General features: G+C 46.4%; 1 protein-coding gene across 1 annotated transcript; it reads left to right on the top strand.

Moving 5' to 3' along the window:
* The first annotated feature begins 966 nt into the window (after positions 1 to 966).
* Positions 967 to 7,250, top strand: SFRP5 (secreted frizzled related protein 5). The gene is made up of 3 exons (XM_051981821.1): positions 967 to 1,785; positions 3,980 to 4,057; positions 5,993 to 7,250. Exons 1-3 carry the CDS (start codon positions 1,236 to 1,238, stop codon positions 6,337 to 6,339), a joined length of 975 nt encoding a protein of 324 aa, XP_051837781.1. The 5' UTR covers positions 967 to 1,235; the 3' UTR covers positions 6,340 to 7,250.
* Positions 7,251 to 15,596: the final 8,346 nt, after the last annotated feature.

Genomic DNA, 15,596 nt, shown 5'->3' with positions numbered 1-15,596 from the left:
ATGAGAAGTCATAAGTGGCAAAAATCAGGTCATCCATGAAGATGAAGAAGGGGAGGCTGGTGAATGGCATAGAGGCTAACCAACTAGAAAGCAAGGGAATAATGGGGAGGGAGCCAGTCATCTCCCAAAACTCCTATCCACTCCCTCCATGATCTTCAAGATCAAAACCATAGTGACCTCGGGAAAGAAGCTCTCTTCACCTACTATGTTGTCATCCTGAGGAAAAGGCCCTTATTTCCCAAGCTGGCTTTGGCACGAAGAGTTTGCTTGCAATTCCAACCTCACAATTCACAGAACTTGAAGAATCAGGGAAGTAAATGGAGATTTCCAAAACTGAAGCCCAAGTATAGGTGATGAAACAAGACATGTATCCCAAAAGGCCCTGGGACATCTATCCGAGGCAGGCTCTCTTTCCAGGAGAGCACCCCAACCTCTCTGTGTCCCACTCAGCCCCCCCTCGGGGTCCATGGATGCTAATGTAAGGATCCTAGGCTAGTCACGAAAAGGTGTCTTCTAATTGCCTACCATCACCCAACAAAGGCAAGGAGAACTCGGGAACGAGGATCCCGATGAAGACCCGTCTAACTTGGACAAGGAGGGCCAGAGTCAGCCAATGCAAGAATGGGGAGAAAAAGGAGGGGGCAGAGGTGTGAGGGAAGAGAAACCAGAGCGGGAGGAGAGGGCCCGAGGGGATAGAGATAAGAGAGCTAAGTGAGCGAGAGAAGGAACAGGAGAGGAGCAAGATAAGGAAGAATGGATGTTGGGGGGCGGGGGAGGCTCTCAGGGAGACGCGCTGGACCGAGGGCAGGAGAAAGAGAAGGCGCAAGAGGCAGAAGGCGAGAGGCCAGAGGCCCAGAAGGGGGAAGCAGGGGGAGAACAGGGGCTCGGGACAGGGCGCGCCCTGCTGTGCGGTGGGGAGGGGGAGGATGAAGAGGGCGAGGGGGGTCAGAGCTGCCTCCCCGCTGCCCCCGGGCCATGGGCCGCAGGAGATTGGCTGCGGCTAATCGCCGGGGCTGCAGCCAGCGCTCCGAGGTGGGTGGCGCCAGGCTTACTCAATCGGCCCGCCCGGGAGCCCAACCTGCAGCAGACACACACACTGCGCTCCGCGCGGCCGCAAGTCCCCGCGCGAAGCCCGGCGGAGCACCTGGGGAGCCCGACCTGCCCGGGGGAGCCCGACCTGCCCGAGGGCCGGGGGAGCGGCCCGAGCCCTGGCCGGGGAGGCCGCACACAAAGAGATGCGGGGCGCACGGACGACGCTGCGGCTGCTGCTGCTGGGGCTGGGACTGGGCTTGGGGCTGCTGGCGGTGCCGGGCGCTCCGGCCGCCCCAGCCGAGGAGTACGACTACTACGGCTGGCAGGCGGAGCCCCTGCCCGGCGGGGGCGGGGGGCGCTTCTACTCCAAGCCCCCGCAGTGCCTGGACATCCCGGCCGACCTGGCGCTCTGCCACACGGTGGGCTACAAGCGCATGCGGCTGCCCAACCTGCTGGACCACGAGAGCCTGGCCGAGGTGAAGCAGCAGGCGAGCAGCTGGGTGCCGCTGCTGGCCAAGCGCTGCCACTCGGACACGCAGGTCTTCCTGTGCTCGCTCTTTGCCCCCGTCTGCCTGGACCGGCCCATCTACCCCTGCCGCTCGCTCTGCGAGGCGGTGCGCGACGGCTGCTCCCCGCTCATGGGCTCCTACGGCTTCCCCTGGCCCGAGATGCTGCACTGCCACAAGTTTCCTCTGGACAACGACCTGTGCATCACTGTGCAGTTCGGCCACGTGCAGGCCACCGCGCCGCCAGGTAGCGAGCTGCACCCCACCTCCACCCCGCTCACCCGGCTGGGGTGGGGGGGCGCGGGGGCGCAGAGGCTTCTCCGCGCGCGCCCTCCCTTGCCTCCCCAGTTCGTACTCCTTCTGCCTCCGCCCTCCCCAAAGCCTCTCTTACTCCCGCGCTGAACCACTTTCACTCCAGCTTTGCCCGTCACAAGCTCCAATTTTTCTCCATTTTCTCTTCTTGTTCTTTGGAGCAACAACGGGATGAGTCTGAATTCGTGGCTTTTTGTCCCCTCAGTCTCTCAGTTCACTCCCCAAGTCCAGATTCGGTGTCAGTGAGGCAAAGAAATATGAGGGGCAAGGGGGGAGAAAGCGAACTGAGGTAATGAAAAATAAAGCCAGCCGTCCATGAAGGGAGCTTAGCCCAGATTGGGACCCCACTGTCTTAGCTCTCATCTCTGGGCAACGCTCCCTAGCTTTCCCCACAATCCTTTCCCTGGGACGTGCGGGCTCCAAGTGACCCCAACCCATATGCTGCTATCCATCACAGATAGATTAAATCCTATCCAAAATTGACGCTGATGGTACTCTAATCCACAAAATCCACTCGATTAACGTCCTCAATTTATTTCTTCATAAGACCCCAGCAAGAAGGGAAACCCTGAAATTGAGCTCCTGAGAATCTTTATTAAAGGTCGAGCCTTAACCTACCATAAGGTCGCAGCTCTTTGGATTGGGACAAAGAGGGTGGAGGAAGAGGGTTCTGGAATCAGTGCAGAGAAAGAGCAAAAAAGAGGAAGCAGCATCAGTGAGGCATTTGCTCAGCCTACCACTCACGCTCCCTCCTCTTTCCTTGGAGATCAAAATCCAAACAAGTTCCTCAACTTAAGACTCCTTTTCTCTGAGTTCCCCTTACTCAGTCTCAATGGCTCTTTGGAGTGCGAGGAGAAGGATCCATCTGGAATCCAACCCAGATCCAGAGTAGTTCCCTCCACTATCCCTTCTCTATCTGTCAGTAAAGTAGTATATTTGTGCCTCTGTCTTGGTTAAACGTGGGATGCCTAGGTATGCCCTCGAGCCAAAGTCAGGTAGACAACTCCAAGATGGGCAGGAACATTCTAGAATGGGGCATTCTGCTGGTTTGATTTTTTTCCCCAAAGGGTTGGGGAGAAAAACTATTGAAAGGACCTGTACACTTCTGCCTCTTCCTTAACCTTCCTCCCTGAAAATTCACTTTGATACCAATGTCCCCTTAATTAATCCATAATTCCCTCTAACCCGGTGTAACATTTTTACTGAACAGAGCAAGGTAGGAGCAAGGTATTTCTGTAACCACTGTCCCATACTGTGGGGGAGGGGGGGGGAATCATATTGCAAACTCTGAAACTCTGCAACCAGAGGGCTCTAGTCTAAGAGAAGTGGGAACAGCTCCTCTTGGCAGTCCAGGATTCTACACTGTCTCATTTGGCACCAGACTCAGTGAACCTGAATTTAATCCTGTCTCTGATGCTTACTACCTGTGTGACTACAAGGAAATGATAAAATCTTTTCCCCTGGACCTCCACTCCCTCAGCTGTAAACTAAGAGGGTGGGACTAAATGGCTTGTAAAATACCTTCCTGGTTTAATCTGGGATTCTAGGACCTCTAAACTAGCCCCTGGGGTTAGTCCAGTGAGAAGGTTTTGATCAATAACAGCACAGAGAAGCATTAGGGTAATAATCACTCTAAAATGGAGGAAGGTGGGAGAAAGAATGTGCCCTCAGCTAGAGGCTGAAGGGATAATAGAGTTGGCAGTACCTTGTTCAGTCTCTTCCTCACTTTCTCCCTTGACTAGAGAAATCCAGACATTTTATTAATGTCTGTTATGTGCCAGAAACTGTTTTAAGTCTTAGGAATAAAAAGAAAGACAAAAAGCCCTTGCTCAAAAAAATAAATAAATAAACAAAAGACCCTTGCTGTCAAGGAGCTCACAGTCTTATAGAGGAGAAACAAGTAAAACAATTATGTACAACAAACATAGCATAAACTGGAGAGTTTCTCAGGGAAAATGAACTAGATTAAAGAGGAATTGGGTCTCTCCAACTATAGGCAGTTGTCAGTGCTCCTGTGGCCCTAGAGGTCCAGTGATCAAAGTGGACAACCATGGGAAAGGGTAGCGGATGAGAACGGTCAAAGCCAAGAAATGGAGTCTCATAGCATCAGCTCTTCCCTCTCTCTGCAGTGACCAAGATCTGTGCCCAATGTGAAATGGAGCAAAGTGCAGATGGCCTCATGGAACAGATGTGCTCTAGCGACTTTGGTGAGTATGGCTGCCAGGAAGCCTCCCTCAAATTCAGCCCTCACCTGGCTTCTAAAAAGCTTCAAGTCTCTATCAGAGAGAAGGTATCACATATGCATCTCTGGGAGATGTGTGTGTGTGTGTGTGTATTATATATATATTTTTAATTTACATATATCACATGTATGTATATATACATGTATATGTACACATATATACACACATATATGTGTATATATATATATTTATCTTGTCTACAAAGATGGATAGTCTACTTTAAAAAAAAAAAAAAACCTGATATTTATTTCACATTTTAAGGTTTCCAAAGTACTTTGTATACCCAGGATAACATTTGATCCTCATAACTATCCTGGGAAGTAGAAACTATGGGCATAATATTTCCATTTTACAGATGAAGAAGCTGAGTGCTGCTAACAGAGGTCATAGCTCCAGGTCTCTTCTGATATCACTTTCTTCTATACTACACAGCCTCTCAAAAAATTGCCACCATTTGTATTAGTTTAGCGTCCGAAAGGTACTTTTTATACATTGTCGCATCTGTTCTTAACAAGTAGGTATTATTATTGTGCCCATTTTACAGAGAGAGAAACTGAGGCTCAAAAACATTTGAAGTCTGAGGGAACAGCTGGGATCCTGGGCAACTCGATGAGTTGTTCTCGATGCACTTAAATATATGTGCATTTGTGGGTATGTGTACACTACAGAATGGGTAATTACTAAATAAGGTTGTGAGGGGAAAAGGGAAGAAAGCATTAAGAGCTGAGATCAGAAGGTCTCTCTTGTCAGAAGGGGTATCTGAGCTGTGCTTTTCCCAAGGTGAAATAAGTCACTAAGTTACCCAAGGTTATGTTGCTAGTAAGTTTGAGGGCGAGTTTTAACCCTGATCGTCCTGACTGCAAACCCAGCATACATCCAGACACCATGCTGCTTCTAATAACGTAATAAAGACCAGAGGCTGCCCACTAGCCCACCCCATTTGCCTAGGCTTGCCCTAAATAACTCAGCACACTTTCCCCAAGGGCAGTGCCAGAGCCTGGTCAAAGCCAGGGCAGAGATGGGTATCTTTAAAATAAACTTCATAGTTCAACAGGGTGGACACTAGGTGGCACAGTGGGCAGGGCATTGGACTTGGAATAAGGAAGACCCAACTTCAAATTCTCCCTCACTTTCTTACTACTTGTGTGAACCTGCGTCAGCTTTCTCATCTGTAAAATGACAATAATAATAGCCCCTACCTCCCAGGGTTTTGTGACGATAAAATGAGATTTTTTCCCCCTGAGGCATTGGGGTTAAGTGCCTTGTCCCTGGGTCACACGGTGTTAAGTGTCTGAGATCAGATTTGAACTGAGGTCCTCCTGACTTCAGGGCTGTGCTACCTAGCTGCCCAAAGGAGATATTTTTAAAGCATTTTGCAAACTTTAAAGCACTCTATAAGTGCTTGCTGTCATCATCTTTATCATCATCAATACTTACATGGGCTCACTATTTCATCAATTCAAGTTAATCCCTCCACCAAAATAGATAGCAACTCATGCAGACCTCTCATCCTGTATTTCTCCTATCAATCATTTCCCCAAAATCTCCTTTTTTAAAATTATGACTCCTGACACTCGTATGGTATTTTAACTACTGACACTTGTAAGGTATTTTATAAGCTACAAATCATTTTCACGTTTATGATTCATTTGATAGTCTGCAAGAAGTGGACAGGACCAATATATTTGTACTTTACAGATGAGAAAAAAGGTTCGGAGAAACTGGGTCATTTGTTGAGCTTACCAGTGACAAAGCTAGAACCTAGGTCCTCCGACTATGAGTCCTATGCTCTTTCCAATGCTCACTACATAGAACAGCATTTCAGAAGCCACTTCCAGCATGTAGATTCCCTCCCTCCCTTAAGTCCTCCTTACTTCTTCCCTTCCATCCTTCCCACAGTGGTCAAAATGCGGATCAAAGAGATCAAAAATGAAAATGGCGACCGGAAGCTCATTGGGGCCCAGAAGAAGAAGAAGCTACTCAAGACTGGACCCTTAAAGCGCAAGGACACCAAGAAGTTGGTACTCTACATGAAGAATGGGGCCAGCTGTCCCTGCCCCCAGCTGGACAGCCTGACTGGGAACTTCCTTATCATGGGGCGAAAGGTGGAGGGACAACTTCTGCTTACAGCTGTCTACCGCTGGGAGAAAAAGAACAAGGAAATGAAGTTTGCAGTCAAGTTCATGTTCTCCTACCCTTGCTCCCTCTACTATCCCTTTTTCTATGGGGCTTCAGAGCAACACTGAAGAGCTGCCCTTCCTTCTCCCCCATCCAGCCCCACTTGGTCTCAGCTGGTGCCTTCTTCTCCCAGTCCTGTGGACTGGCTGTCTCTTCCACACACACCCCACCCTGGTCTTCCCTGCTGCCGGGCCTGATGGAGCCAATGAGTAGGAAGGAGCACAGTTCCTTGTGGGAGGAAATGACAAATAAATTGAGCTCCAACTGGCAAGTTATTATTGCCATGGCCACTAGGGGATATCCCGGCCTTAAGGGAAAGTTATGGAGTCAAGGGGTCACCTTCAATGGCCGAGATGTACTACAGTGCACCTGGCTAGTACCAAAGGAGTGGATCTCTATCCTGCTGACATTGAGACCTCAGGGGCTCAGAAAGCAGGTGATGGGAGGGAATGAGGAGGGTCTGAGCAACTCGAGGTTATTTCCAGAGAGAAATGGGTGGGTTAGCCTTTCTCATTCTCAATGATGAAAGCAAGAACTGGGATGTTTCATTCTGAAATACAATACAAGCCGCCCTGACTAGCATCGAATTTCTTTCTGTTCCTCACTTTATTCCTCCAGAAAGTAAAAGAAATTAGAATCACCAGTTAGATGCATTGTAGAGTTATCGGCCAAGCCCCAACTCCCCTCTTTCCCTTCTACCATTGACCTAGTCTTCCCCCATTTTTCTACCTTCCACTTAGGCTTACCTACCATTGGCCCTAACTGAAAGGGGAAGACCAGTCCCAGTTCTATGCTCTTTACTGCCCCCTCCAGAATTCCTCCTGGGGGTTCATTCACCATCCTTAACATTTCCTTCCTGCCACCACCACCCCCAGCCGTGTTTTAAGTAAATTATTGCTGGTGCTGAAGTCACAGGGGCTAAAGAATTTATGTCATTTGGTTTTTGTAAGTTTTTAATTAAACCAGAGAAATCAACCAATGGGATCAGACCCAAGAGTTTCTTTGCCTGACATTTTCAGAAAGATTGGGAAGGGAAGGGACAGTTAAAAGTAAAGAAGCCTTACTTCAGGTGCACCTATGAATTCAGAAATGCATGTACTTCACCTTTAGTGGCTTAAGAATAATAATCTAATTGGCATTTACATGATCCTTGAAGGTTTATAAAACATGTTCCCCCCAAAAAGTCTTCTGAGGTAGGGAATGGAAGCCATAGAATCCCCATTTTACAGATAAGAAAACAAGCTTAGTGTAATTGCAATGATAGGCTTGGAGTCAGGATGATCTGAGTTCAAATTCAACCTCAACACACTTATTAGCTGTGTGACCCTGGGCAAGTCTGCCTCAGTTTCCACATTTGTAAAATGGGAATAATAACAGCTAATTCTAAGAATTGTAATGAAGATAAAATACACGTAAAATGCTTTGCAAACTTAAAGGGCTACATAAATGATAGAAATTATCATCATTATTATTACTTTAACTATCTCCTATGTGCCAAACACTGTGCCAGATTACAGACTGAAATGAAATATCCTGCAAGCCACAGATAAGAACATAAAAAACCTAAAGATAAGGCCTGGACCTATGATTTGCAAGTGTAGGAGCTCCTGGTGAATGACTTACTAGAGAAGACTGGTTGGCATCTGTTCTACAATTTATAGTCCTACAGAATCACCCAGAGCAGTGGGGTCAAAGTCAGGCAGAAGCCGAGCTTGCTAAGTGGTCCACAAAGATCCCTACAGGACACGGATTGAGGTTTTAAATATAATGCTATCTATAGGTTACTGTATTCTTATTTTGTCCCATTTTAATCTGGTTGTGGGGGTGCTCAGAAGTGCCACAGGTCCCTTGCAGCCCATACGCTTGAAGCTTCTCATGCAGAGCACTGAAAAGTTCTGTTTTGCCAGGGACAAACAGATGACACTATGGAGATGGTCAAACCCAGGACTTCTGGGTCCTGATCTATCCACTCAGCTAATACACAAAATACATGACAGGTAATTTCAAAGCGCTGGGGGAAGGGGGACCAGAGCAGGAAACCCCGGACCCCGTGCTCTGCTCCTTGCACCCTGGTATTTGGGGGAAGCGTTCAGATCTCAAAGGCCAGTGCCAACATCCCTGCTTTCATTGCACAAGCCACGGGAAGAGAAGTCGCCCTCAGATATGACTGTGTAATGGAGAGGATGTTCAGATATCCAGGAATCAAATCCTCCTAATCAGAAGCTCCTCTTACTGAGATGGGGACTTGAAGTTGAGGTCCGGGTTTGGATTTCCCCTGGGGCACTTCCTAGCAGTGTGATCATAATAAAAACTGTTGTTGTTTAGTCATTTCAGTAGAGTGGACTCTACATAACCCTATTTGGGGTTTTCTTGGCAGGGCTGATGGAGAGGCTCGCATTTCTTTCTCCCTTGATAGAAAGGAAACTGAGGGAAGATCACATAACTAGGAAGTGTCTGAAGCCAGATTTGAACTCACAAAGATGAGCCCCCTAACTGCCATATATAGTATAAAAATAACTAGCCTCTATGGAAGGCTTTAAAGTTTACAAAATGCTTTCCATTCACCATGTCATTTGAACGTCACAACCACCCCTGGGAGAAAGCTGCTCTTCTCTGTCCCTTTTTTCCAGAGAAGGATTTCATGTGCCAACTGTTCATTTACTTTTCTAGGCTCCAGTGTTCTCATCTGTAAAATGGGGCTACTAAGGTGTCTACTTCCTTTGAGAGGAGAATGCTCCACAAATCTTGGGCAAAGATAGGGAGCATCCAAGCTGAACTCCGTGTGTGGCAATCCTGGGCTAGTCCCTAAGTGCTTCAGATGATCCTTTCTGAGATTCGCTAGACAAGTCCGTCGGGTATTGTCTGCCTGCTGTCACACAGCTAGTCAGTGGCAAGATCCGAATCCGGACATTCCTGCCTTGAAGCCCCGCATTCTCTCCATTAGACCACACTGCATTTACAGGGTAAATAAATATGAGCTCTCATCACTCTGCTTGCTTGTCCGGGAGAAGCAGGGGGAGCTTGCTGGGAGGGTTGGGACAATGGCCCCTCTTATTCTTGACCTTCAGATTCCCAGCATCCCTACAAATGGGGAATTTGTGGATTATGGAGCACCATGAAAAAGCCAGGAGACGTTTGAAGACTCTGGGAAGGGTAGCAATCACTCAAAACTTAGGCCACTAGGTGGTACACGGGGACCTGAAAATAGGGTTAGCAGAGAGCGGAACTTGGGTTTGGGTGCTGGTTCTGCCATTTACTACTTAGCTCAAGAAGCATTTATTAAAGTGCATCAGGCACAGAGAATATAGAGAAAAGCAATAATGTAACCTCAAGCAAGTAACTTTAAATTTTCAGTGCCTCAGTTTTATTATATGTAAAATGAAGGAATTAGAGGAATTTCATATTCTAAATTATTAATTTTCCACCCTACTGTACTAGAGATAACTATGCTGTTAAGAGGTAAGATCTGCAGCAGAGGTAAAGTTGGTGAGTGGGAGGAGAACCTAGATCTGTTGCTACTGCAAGGGTTTGAGTATCCATTTGGAAGTTATGGGGCTTTGCCTTGAGGGAAATACGTTATAATAATAGCAAACCCTTATACAGCAGAGTTTATAAAGTGATACATACATATATGTGTGTGTGATCATCTTATTTGAGCTTCACAAAAACCCTGGGAAGTTATTATCTATTACTATTATTATCTCCATTTTATACAGATGAGGAAACTGAGGCAGAAAGAGGTCAAGTCACACAGCTAAGAAGTATCAGAAGCAGAATTTGATTCAGGTTTTCCTCACTCTAAGTTCTGATATCCTCTATGGAGTTTGCATATAAGAATGTAGTTGGAGTGGAAGATCACAGATTTAACAAACTTTGTACAGGTGCTCCAAGGTGGAGCCTTTCCCTCTGGGACTAGTAAACAATAAGGCTTTCCAAGACTGGCCAAGACAGAAAGCCTGGCTGGGGCATTCTTACTTTGAACTGGTGTCCATCTGGCTACCACAGCCATCTCCTCTCCCTATCCCCAATCCTCAAAGGAAGCTTTGTTGGATGTTCCCGTGAATTTTGAATTATTTGAATTATTGAATTATTCTCACTTTCCTTGGGTCATTAGCCTCTGGGGATGCTGCATCTGATAGGAATCCTTCTAGAATAGGCGTTCTTAACCAAGAAATCTGTGGATAGATTTGGGAGTTCATGAACTCATATGACAAAATATATAGATATATTTTCACTAGCCTCATAAATTTAGCATTCCCTCCAATTATTGGAAAACATTACTCAGAGGAAGGTTTTATGGGCTTCACCACACTCAGAGTTCTATGACAGTAAAAAAAAAAAAAATTAAGAATTCTATTCTTAGAAATAGAATCAAGGAAGTGAAATGAAAATGTCTTGGCTGCTTGGTTTTCTGGAAAAAAGAAATGAAAAATCCCAGAGACAAGGAGGAAGAATATAACAAAGAGGAGGGGAGGGAGGGAGGGAAGGAAGGAAGGAAGGAAAGAAGGAGGAAAGGAAGGAAAGAGAGAAGAAGGAAAAGAGGGAGAAAGGGAGAGAAGAGGGAAGGAGGGAGGGAGGGAGAAAGGGAGGGAGGAGGGAAAGAGAAAGGAGGGAAGGGAGGGAGGGAGAGAGGGAAAGAGAAAAAAGAAAAACTTCAGTTTTTTCTCTGTCCAAGGGCTCCATCCCACACACACCCTGGAAAGGGGGAAAAGCAACTATTATAGGAAAAAATGGTTTAAAAGGGAGGGAAAGGGAAAAGGGCCTAATCCCAGGAATTCTCCCTCTGAGACCACACCAACAGGTGGGGCCTAAAATGGCTGCTGGATGGCAGCGCTCGGGTATAAATCACCCTTCCCAAGCAAGCAGGTGGGCCAGCCACAAGGTAAACAGCAGTATGGACAGCTTCCCCTTTGTCTCTACTGCGGAGGGAGGAGCCCAGCCGGCTGCCCCGAAGCCCTGCTGATTTCCTGAATCTGGTCCTTGTCTCATGCTCGCTCTGGCCAAATATTTGTGGGATGCTTTCTTAGCGAGTTGGGCCCAAGGGCTATTTTTCCCAGGAGCAGACGAGCGACCTCCGCTCTTGGTCCCGGCATAGTAGCTGGTTCTGTTAGGTGCTGGCAGCCCAGGGCAGGGCCCACCCAGCTCGCTTCCTCACCCAGCCTGACACTGGTTCTAAGGAGCCCTCAAGGCCTGTGGCCAACATCACTGTCCCTGACTCGTGTACAGCATTCCAGTCTACAAAGGGCTTCACATCCACTCTCCGTGTGGTCCTCACAGCTGACAGGAGGCAGCTGATGACCACCGCCTCTAGTGATTTAGCACTTTGCAGGCAGCTAGACGCTAGTGAATAGAGCACCAGCTGAGAAGTGAAGATCTGAATTCAAATTCTGCCTAAACCACTGATTGTGCCCTATGGAGCTTATCAAATCTTTTAATCTCTCTAAATTTTGGTGTTCTCATCTATAAAATCTGTATAATAATTGCAAGCTTTGTTGCGGGATCAAATAACCTAGACAAACTGCTTGGCAAATCTGAAAATGCCCTAAAAATGCCATTAGCTGTTAGTATTATTACAATGTACTTTTAATAATAAGCTTGTGAAGCAGGCTCTCTTTAAGTTCTACAAGCAGGTGACAAAACTGAAGCTCCAAGCTCCAGGGATTCATCCTCAGCCACCCAGTAATAACTGACACTTTACCTACATAGTCTCAGAACTTCAAAAAGTCATGAGGAGGTTTTATAATCATCCTTTTATTGAGGCTCGATAAGACTAAATGACTTGTCCACAAGCTTGTGTAAGAGGTGAGATTAGAAACCCAGGACTCCCTGACTCTAAACTTATACTCTACTCACTATACCGCAGACGTAGACCCAAGTTTTGGGTCTAGTGCTCTCTCCATTGTGATACACTACATCTATTCTGCACTTACAGGAAGGATAGTTGGGGAAATTGAGGCACACAGAAAGTTTAAATGGTTTGTCCAAGGTCATCACTGCTAAATGAGAGAGTGAGGCTTCCATGTCAGATCTCCTAATTCCAAGTGCAATGCTCCTTGCCCTATGCTGGGATCACCACCACTTTCTGGAAAAATAAATTCAGTCCAGGAATTATGGGATCTGAATGCGGCAGATTTGTTTTTTGGTTTGCTTTTTCTTTCTCATGACTTTTTTCTTTTGTTCTAATTCTTCTTTCCCAACATGACTAATATGGAAATATATTTAACATGATTATACATGTATAGCCTATTTTAGATTGCTTGCTGTCTTGGGGAGTGGGGAGAAGGAAGTGAGGGAGAAAAAATAGCAACTCCAAATCTTACAAAAATGAATGCTGAAAACTATATATCTAATTGGGAAAAAAAATAAAATACTATTAAAAATTTAATTTAGTCCCTAGGCTAATGAGTTTTTCCTAGCATTATGCCTTTTTCCTGTCCTTCCCTTTCCCACCTCTTTTTTAATCCTTATGCTACTTCAGAGGCAACATGAGAGAACAGAAGAGTCTTCAATGACCTAGGTTCCATGGATACCTATCATTTGCTGACAGTACTAGACTTCGGGACAAGTCCCTCTCCTCTCTGAACCTGTTTCCTAATCTCCAAATTTGGATGCTTACCCCAGAGTACTAAGAAGCACTATAAAACGTCAGCCTTTATTATTCTCAGCCTCACATCTGTCAAGACGGGGCTCCTGGCTTAGCTCCTTAAAGCATCTGTGATCAGCTCCAAAGCCAGAGCACTTATGGTCAATGCCACAGTATTCTCTGAGCTCCCCAATGACAGGCCTGGTTGGACCAAGTTCCCCATCTACAACATTCAGCAATCCGAGGCATCAAGTATTAACTCCAGAAGGGACCTCAGAGATCATGCACTCCAACTCCCTCCCTTCAGAAAAAAGGAACCGAGGCTTGGTGAGGAAAGGGCTTACCCAAGCTCACACCACCAGTCTTGGCAAACCCAGACAAGACCCCAGATCTCCTGCCTGCCGGCCCAGTGCTCTTTCTAGCACACACCAAAACACCTGGAGAACATCCTCTACTTGTGCAGACCTATGGCTGGGACCAACACGAGTCCCCAGGAGGAGTCCAGGGTTCCCTACTGAAGGCCAGTTAGGTTCTCGGGGCTGGAGATGCAGGGCCTGAATCATCTCCCATCCCCAGCCCTGAATGCATCCCGTCTCTTCCCTGAAAAGGGGTCACATTCTTAAACCACTTTGCCAACTGTAATCCTGAGGAAAGTTCACTCCTTGGGAAAATCCTCATGGGGGTTGTGGTGGCTGGAATATGTGACTGGGTTCTAGCTCTCCAGTCAGGGTAGCAGAATCCAGTGGGGGGAGGGAAGAGCTGAGGCTGGAAAAGTGGGGGAAGAGGCCTGAAGGAGGCTGGAATCCCACAGCCCCCAGACAGGCTGGGCGTGAATGGAATGTGCTGCGCTCAGTGTCGGGCTGGAGGCCCAGCTATAACCCATCTAACCCTTGGCTGAGGGAAGAACGCTAGCAAGGGCGAGCAGAGGGGAGGCTATCAGGGCCACTAGGAGCTCAAATAAGACTCACACCAGGAGACCGGCCCTAGTCCCCAGGAAGCTAAGTCCAGTCGGAGGGGACCTAAGCCCACTTCTGTCTTTGTTCAGCATTTGCCAAGTTAGAGAAAGAAATTAGGATTATTGTTCAACCATCTCAGAGACACTAAGACAATGCCACTGATGGCACAGTGGATAGAACACCAGCCCTGAAGAAAGGAGGGTCCCAATTCAAATCGGACCTCAGACACTTAACACTTACTAGCTGTGTGATTCTAGGCAAGTCACTTAACCCCAATCGCCTTGCAAATAAACCCCCCCAAAACAATGTAATGCCTTTTCTGATTTCCATCAGCCTTAAAACAATAAAATGGATGCTTGGTCCAAGGAGTAGGGTAAGTCACTTTAATGCTTCCGAGTTTCCTCACACTTGCACTTCCTGGCTCACAGACCCAGAGTGAAGAAGGTGCCTTATAAACTGCAGAGCTCCGGAAGTGTAGGTTATCAGAATTACATTGTACCTACCTCACTATTAAGAACATGTCCGATGAGTCCATTAGAATTCACTGGAGACAAAATAAGAGATTTGAGCTGAACGCCAAGCAGAGTGGAGGGCATAAGCTCTCTTTACCCAAGGTCCTGACAAATTATAATAAAAACAGCCTTGATGGCCTCACTCTGTTTACAAAGCCCTTTCTTCACAACCTAAGGAAGGTAATTAAATTATTCTTCACACCTAACAAACAGAGGAAGTGTCAGAATCAGGGCTTGAGGACAAGACACCTAGGTTAGTATACACACTCCTTTAACTGCTTACTAACTAGACAATCCTGAGCATCACCTCATCTCAGTGTCTAGTTTCCTCATTTTTAAAATAGACATGCTAATATTCACATTACCTACCCACAAGGTTACTGAGAGAAGAATTCTGCAATCTTCTTCATACCTTACGCAAATGTGAGCTATTTGTTTAATTTCTACTATTAATTACTCATTTCCTTCTGTTCCTTCTTCCAGACATTAAAAAAGAAACTGTCCTCTATGACTTTCATAAAAACTCATCTCACACCTAGACAATAGTCAAATAAACCCTGAACCTCTCCCTTCTCCTAGCAAAACAAACTCCTTTTCCTACAGTGCGTCTGTTCTTTGCTATATCTGCTGTTCCTCTCTGAATCTTCTCCAGCTTCAACTGCAGCATCCATGGTACTGTTCTGAGCAGTAGATTTCTCCATATCCACTGAAGGTGATGACCAAAAGTGGACACAATCCTCTAATGTCAAGGTCCAGGTAACAAAGCCCCAGATGGCACCTTGGGAACAGGAACGGAGGAGATGCTTCTGGTGATATGAACAAAAGAATGACCTTAGCAGCTGATCCACACCTCTCTATCAGAAGGAAATCTCTTTCTTTAAGAGCAGCCCTAAGGTTGGGGCAGAAAACAAGATCCTCATCATCAGAGTGACAGAATGTCCCAGACTTGGAATCAGGAAAACCCAAGTTCAAATCCTGCCTGATATTGAGTAGACATGTTACCTGCTCTTTATTCTGTAAAATGAAGATAATTATAGTACCAATCTCAGGGGCTAATGTGAGGATCAAATAAGATACTGTATATAAATCCCTCTGCCAACTTTGAAGTACCATGTCAGCTGTTATCATCACAAATAAATGCTTTAAGGTTTGTAAAGTACTTTCTTCACAGCAAGTCTCTGAAGGAATACAAATTTTTTACACCCATCTTACAGATGAGAAAACTTAGTGACCAATTATCATAGTTTGTGCTTCAAACCCAAGCTCAGGGCTCT

This window comes from Antechinus flavipes, chromosome 2, assembly GCF_016432865.1.
Source record: "Antechinus flavipes isolate AdamAnt ecotype Samford, QLD, Australia chromosome 2, AdamAnt_v2, whole genome shotgun sequence".
In the NCBI taxonomy this organism is placed as follows: domain Eukaryota; kingdom Metazoa; phylum Chordata; class Mammalia; order Dasyuromorphia; family Dasyuridae; genus Antechinus; species Antechinus flavipes.
The sequence above is the reverse complement of the archived record's forward strand: the minus strand, read 5'-3'. Positions and strand labels throughout refer to the sequence as shown.

Coding starts and splice junctions, on each gene's coding strand:
- SFRP5 (XM_051981821.1), top strand. CDS start 1,236: ATGCGGGGCGCACGGACGACGCTGCGGCTGCTGCTGCTGGGGCTGGGA. Junction 1,786..3,979: donor GCAGGCCACCGCGCCGCCAG/GTAGCGAGCTGC, acceptor CTCTCTCTGCAG/TGACCAAGATCTGTGCCCAA. Junction 4,058..5,992: donor GATGTGCTCTAGCGACTTTG/GTGAGTATGGCT, acceptor TCCTTCCCACAG/TGGTCAAAATGCGGATCAAA.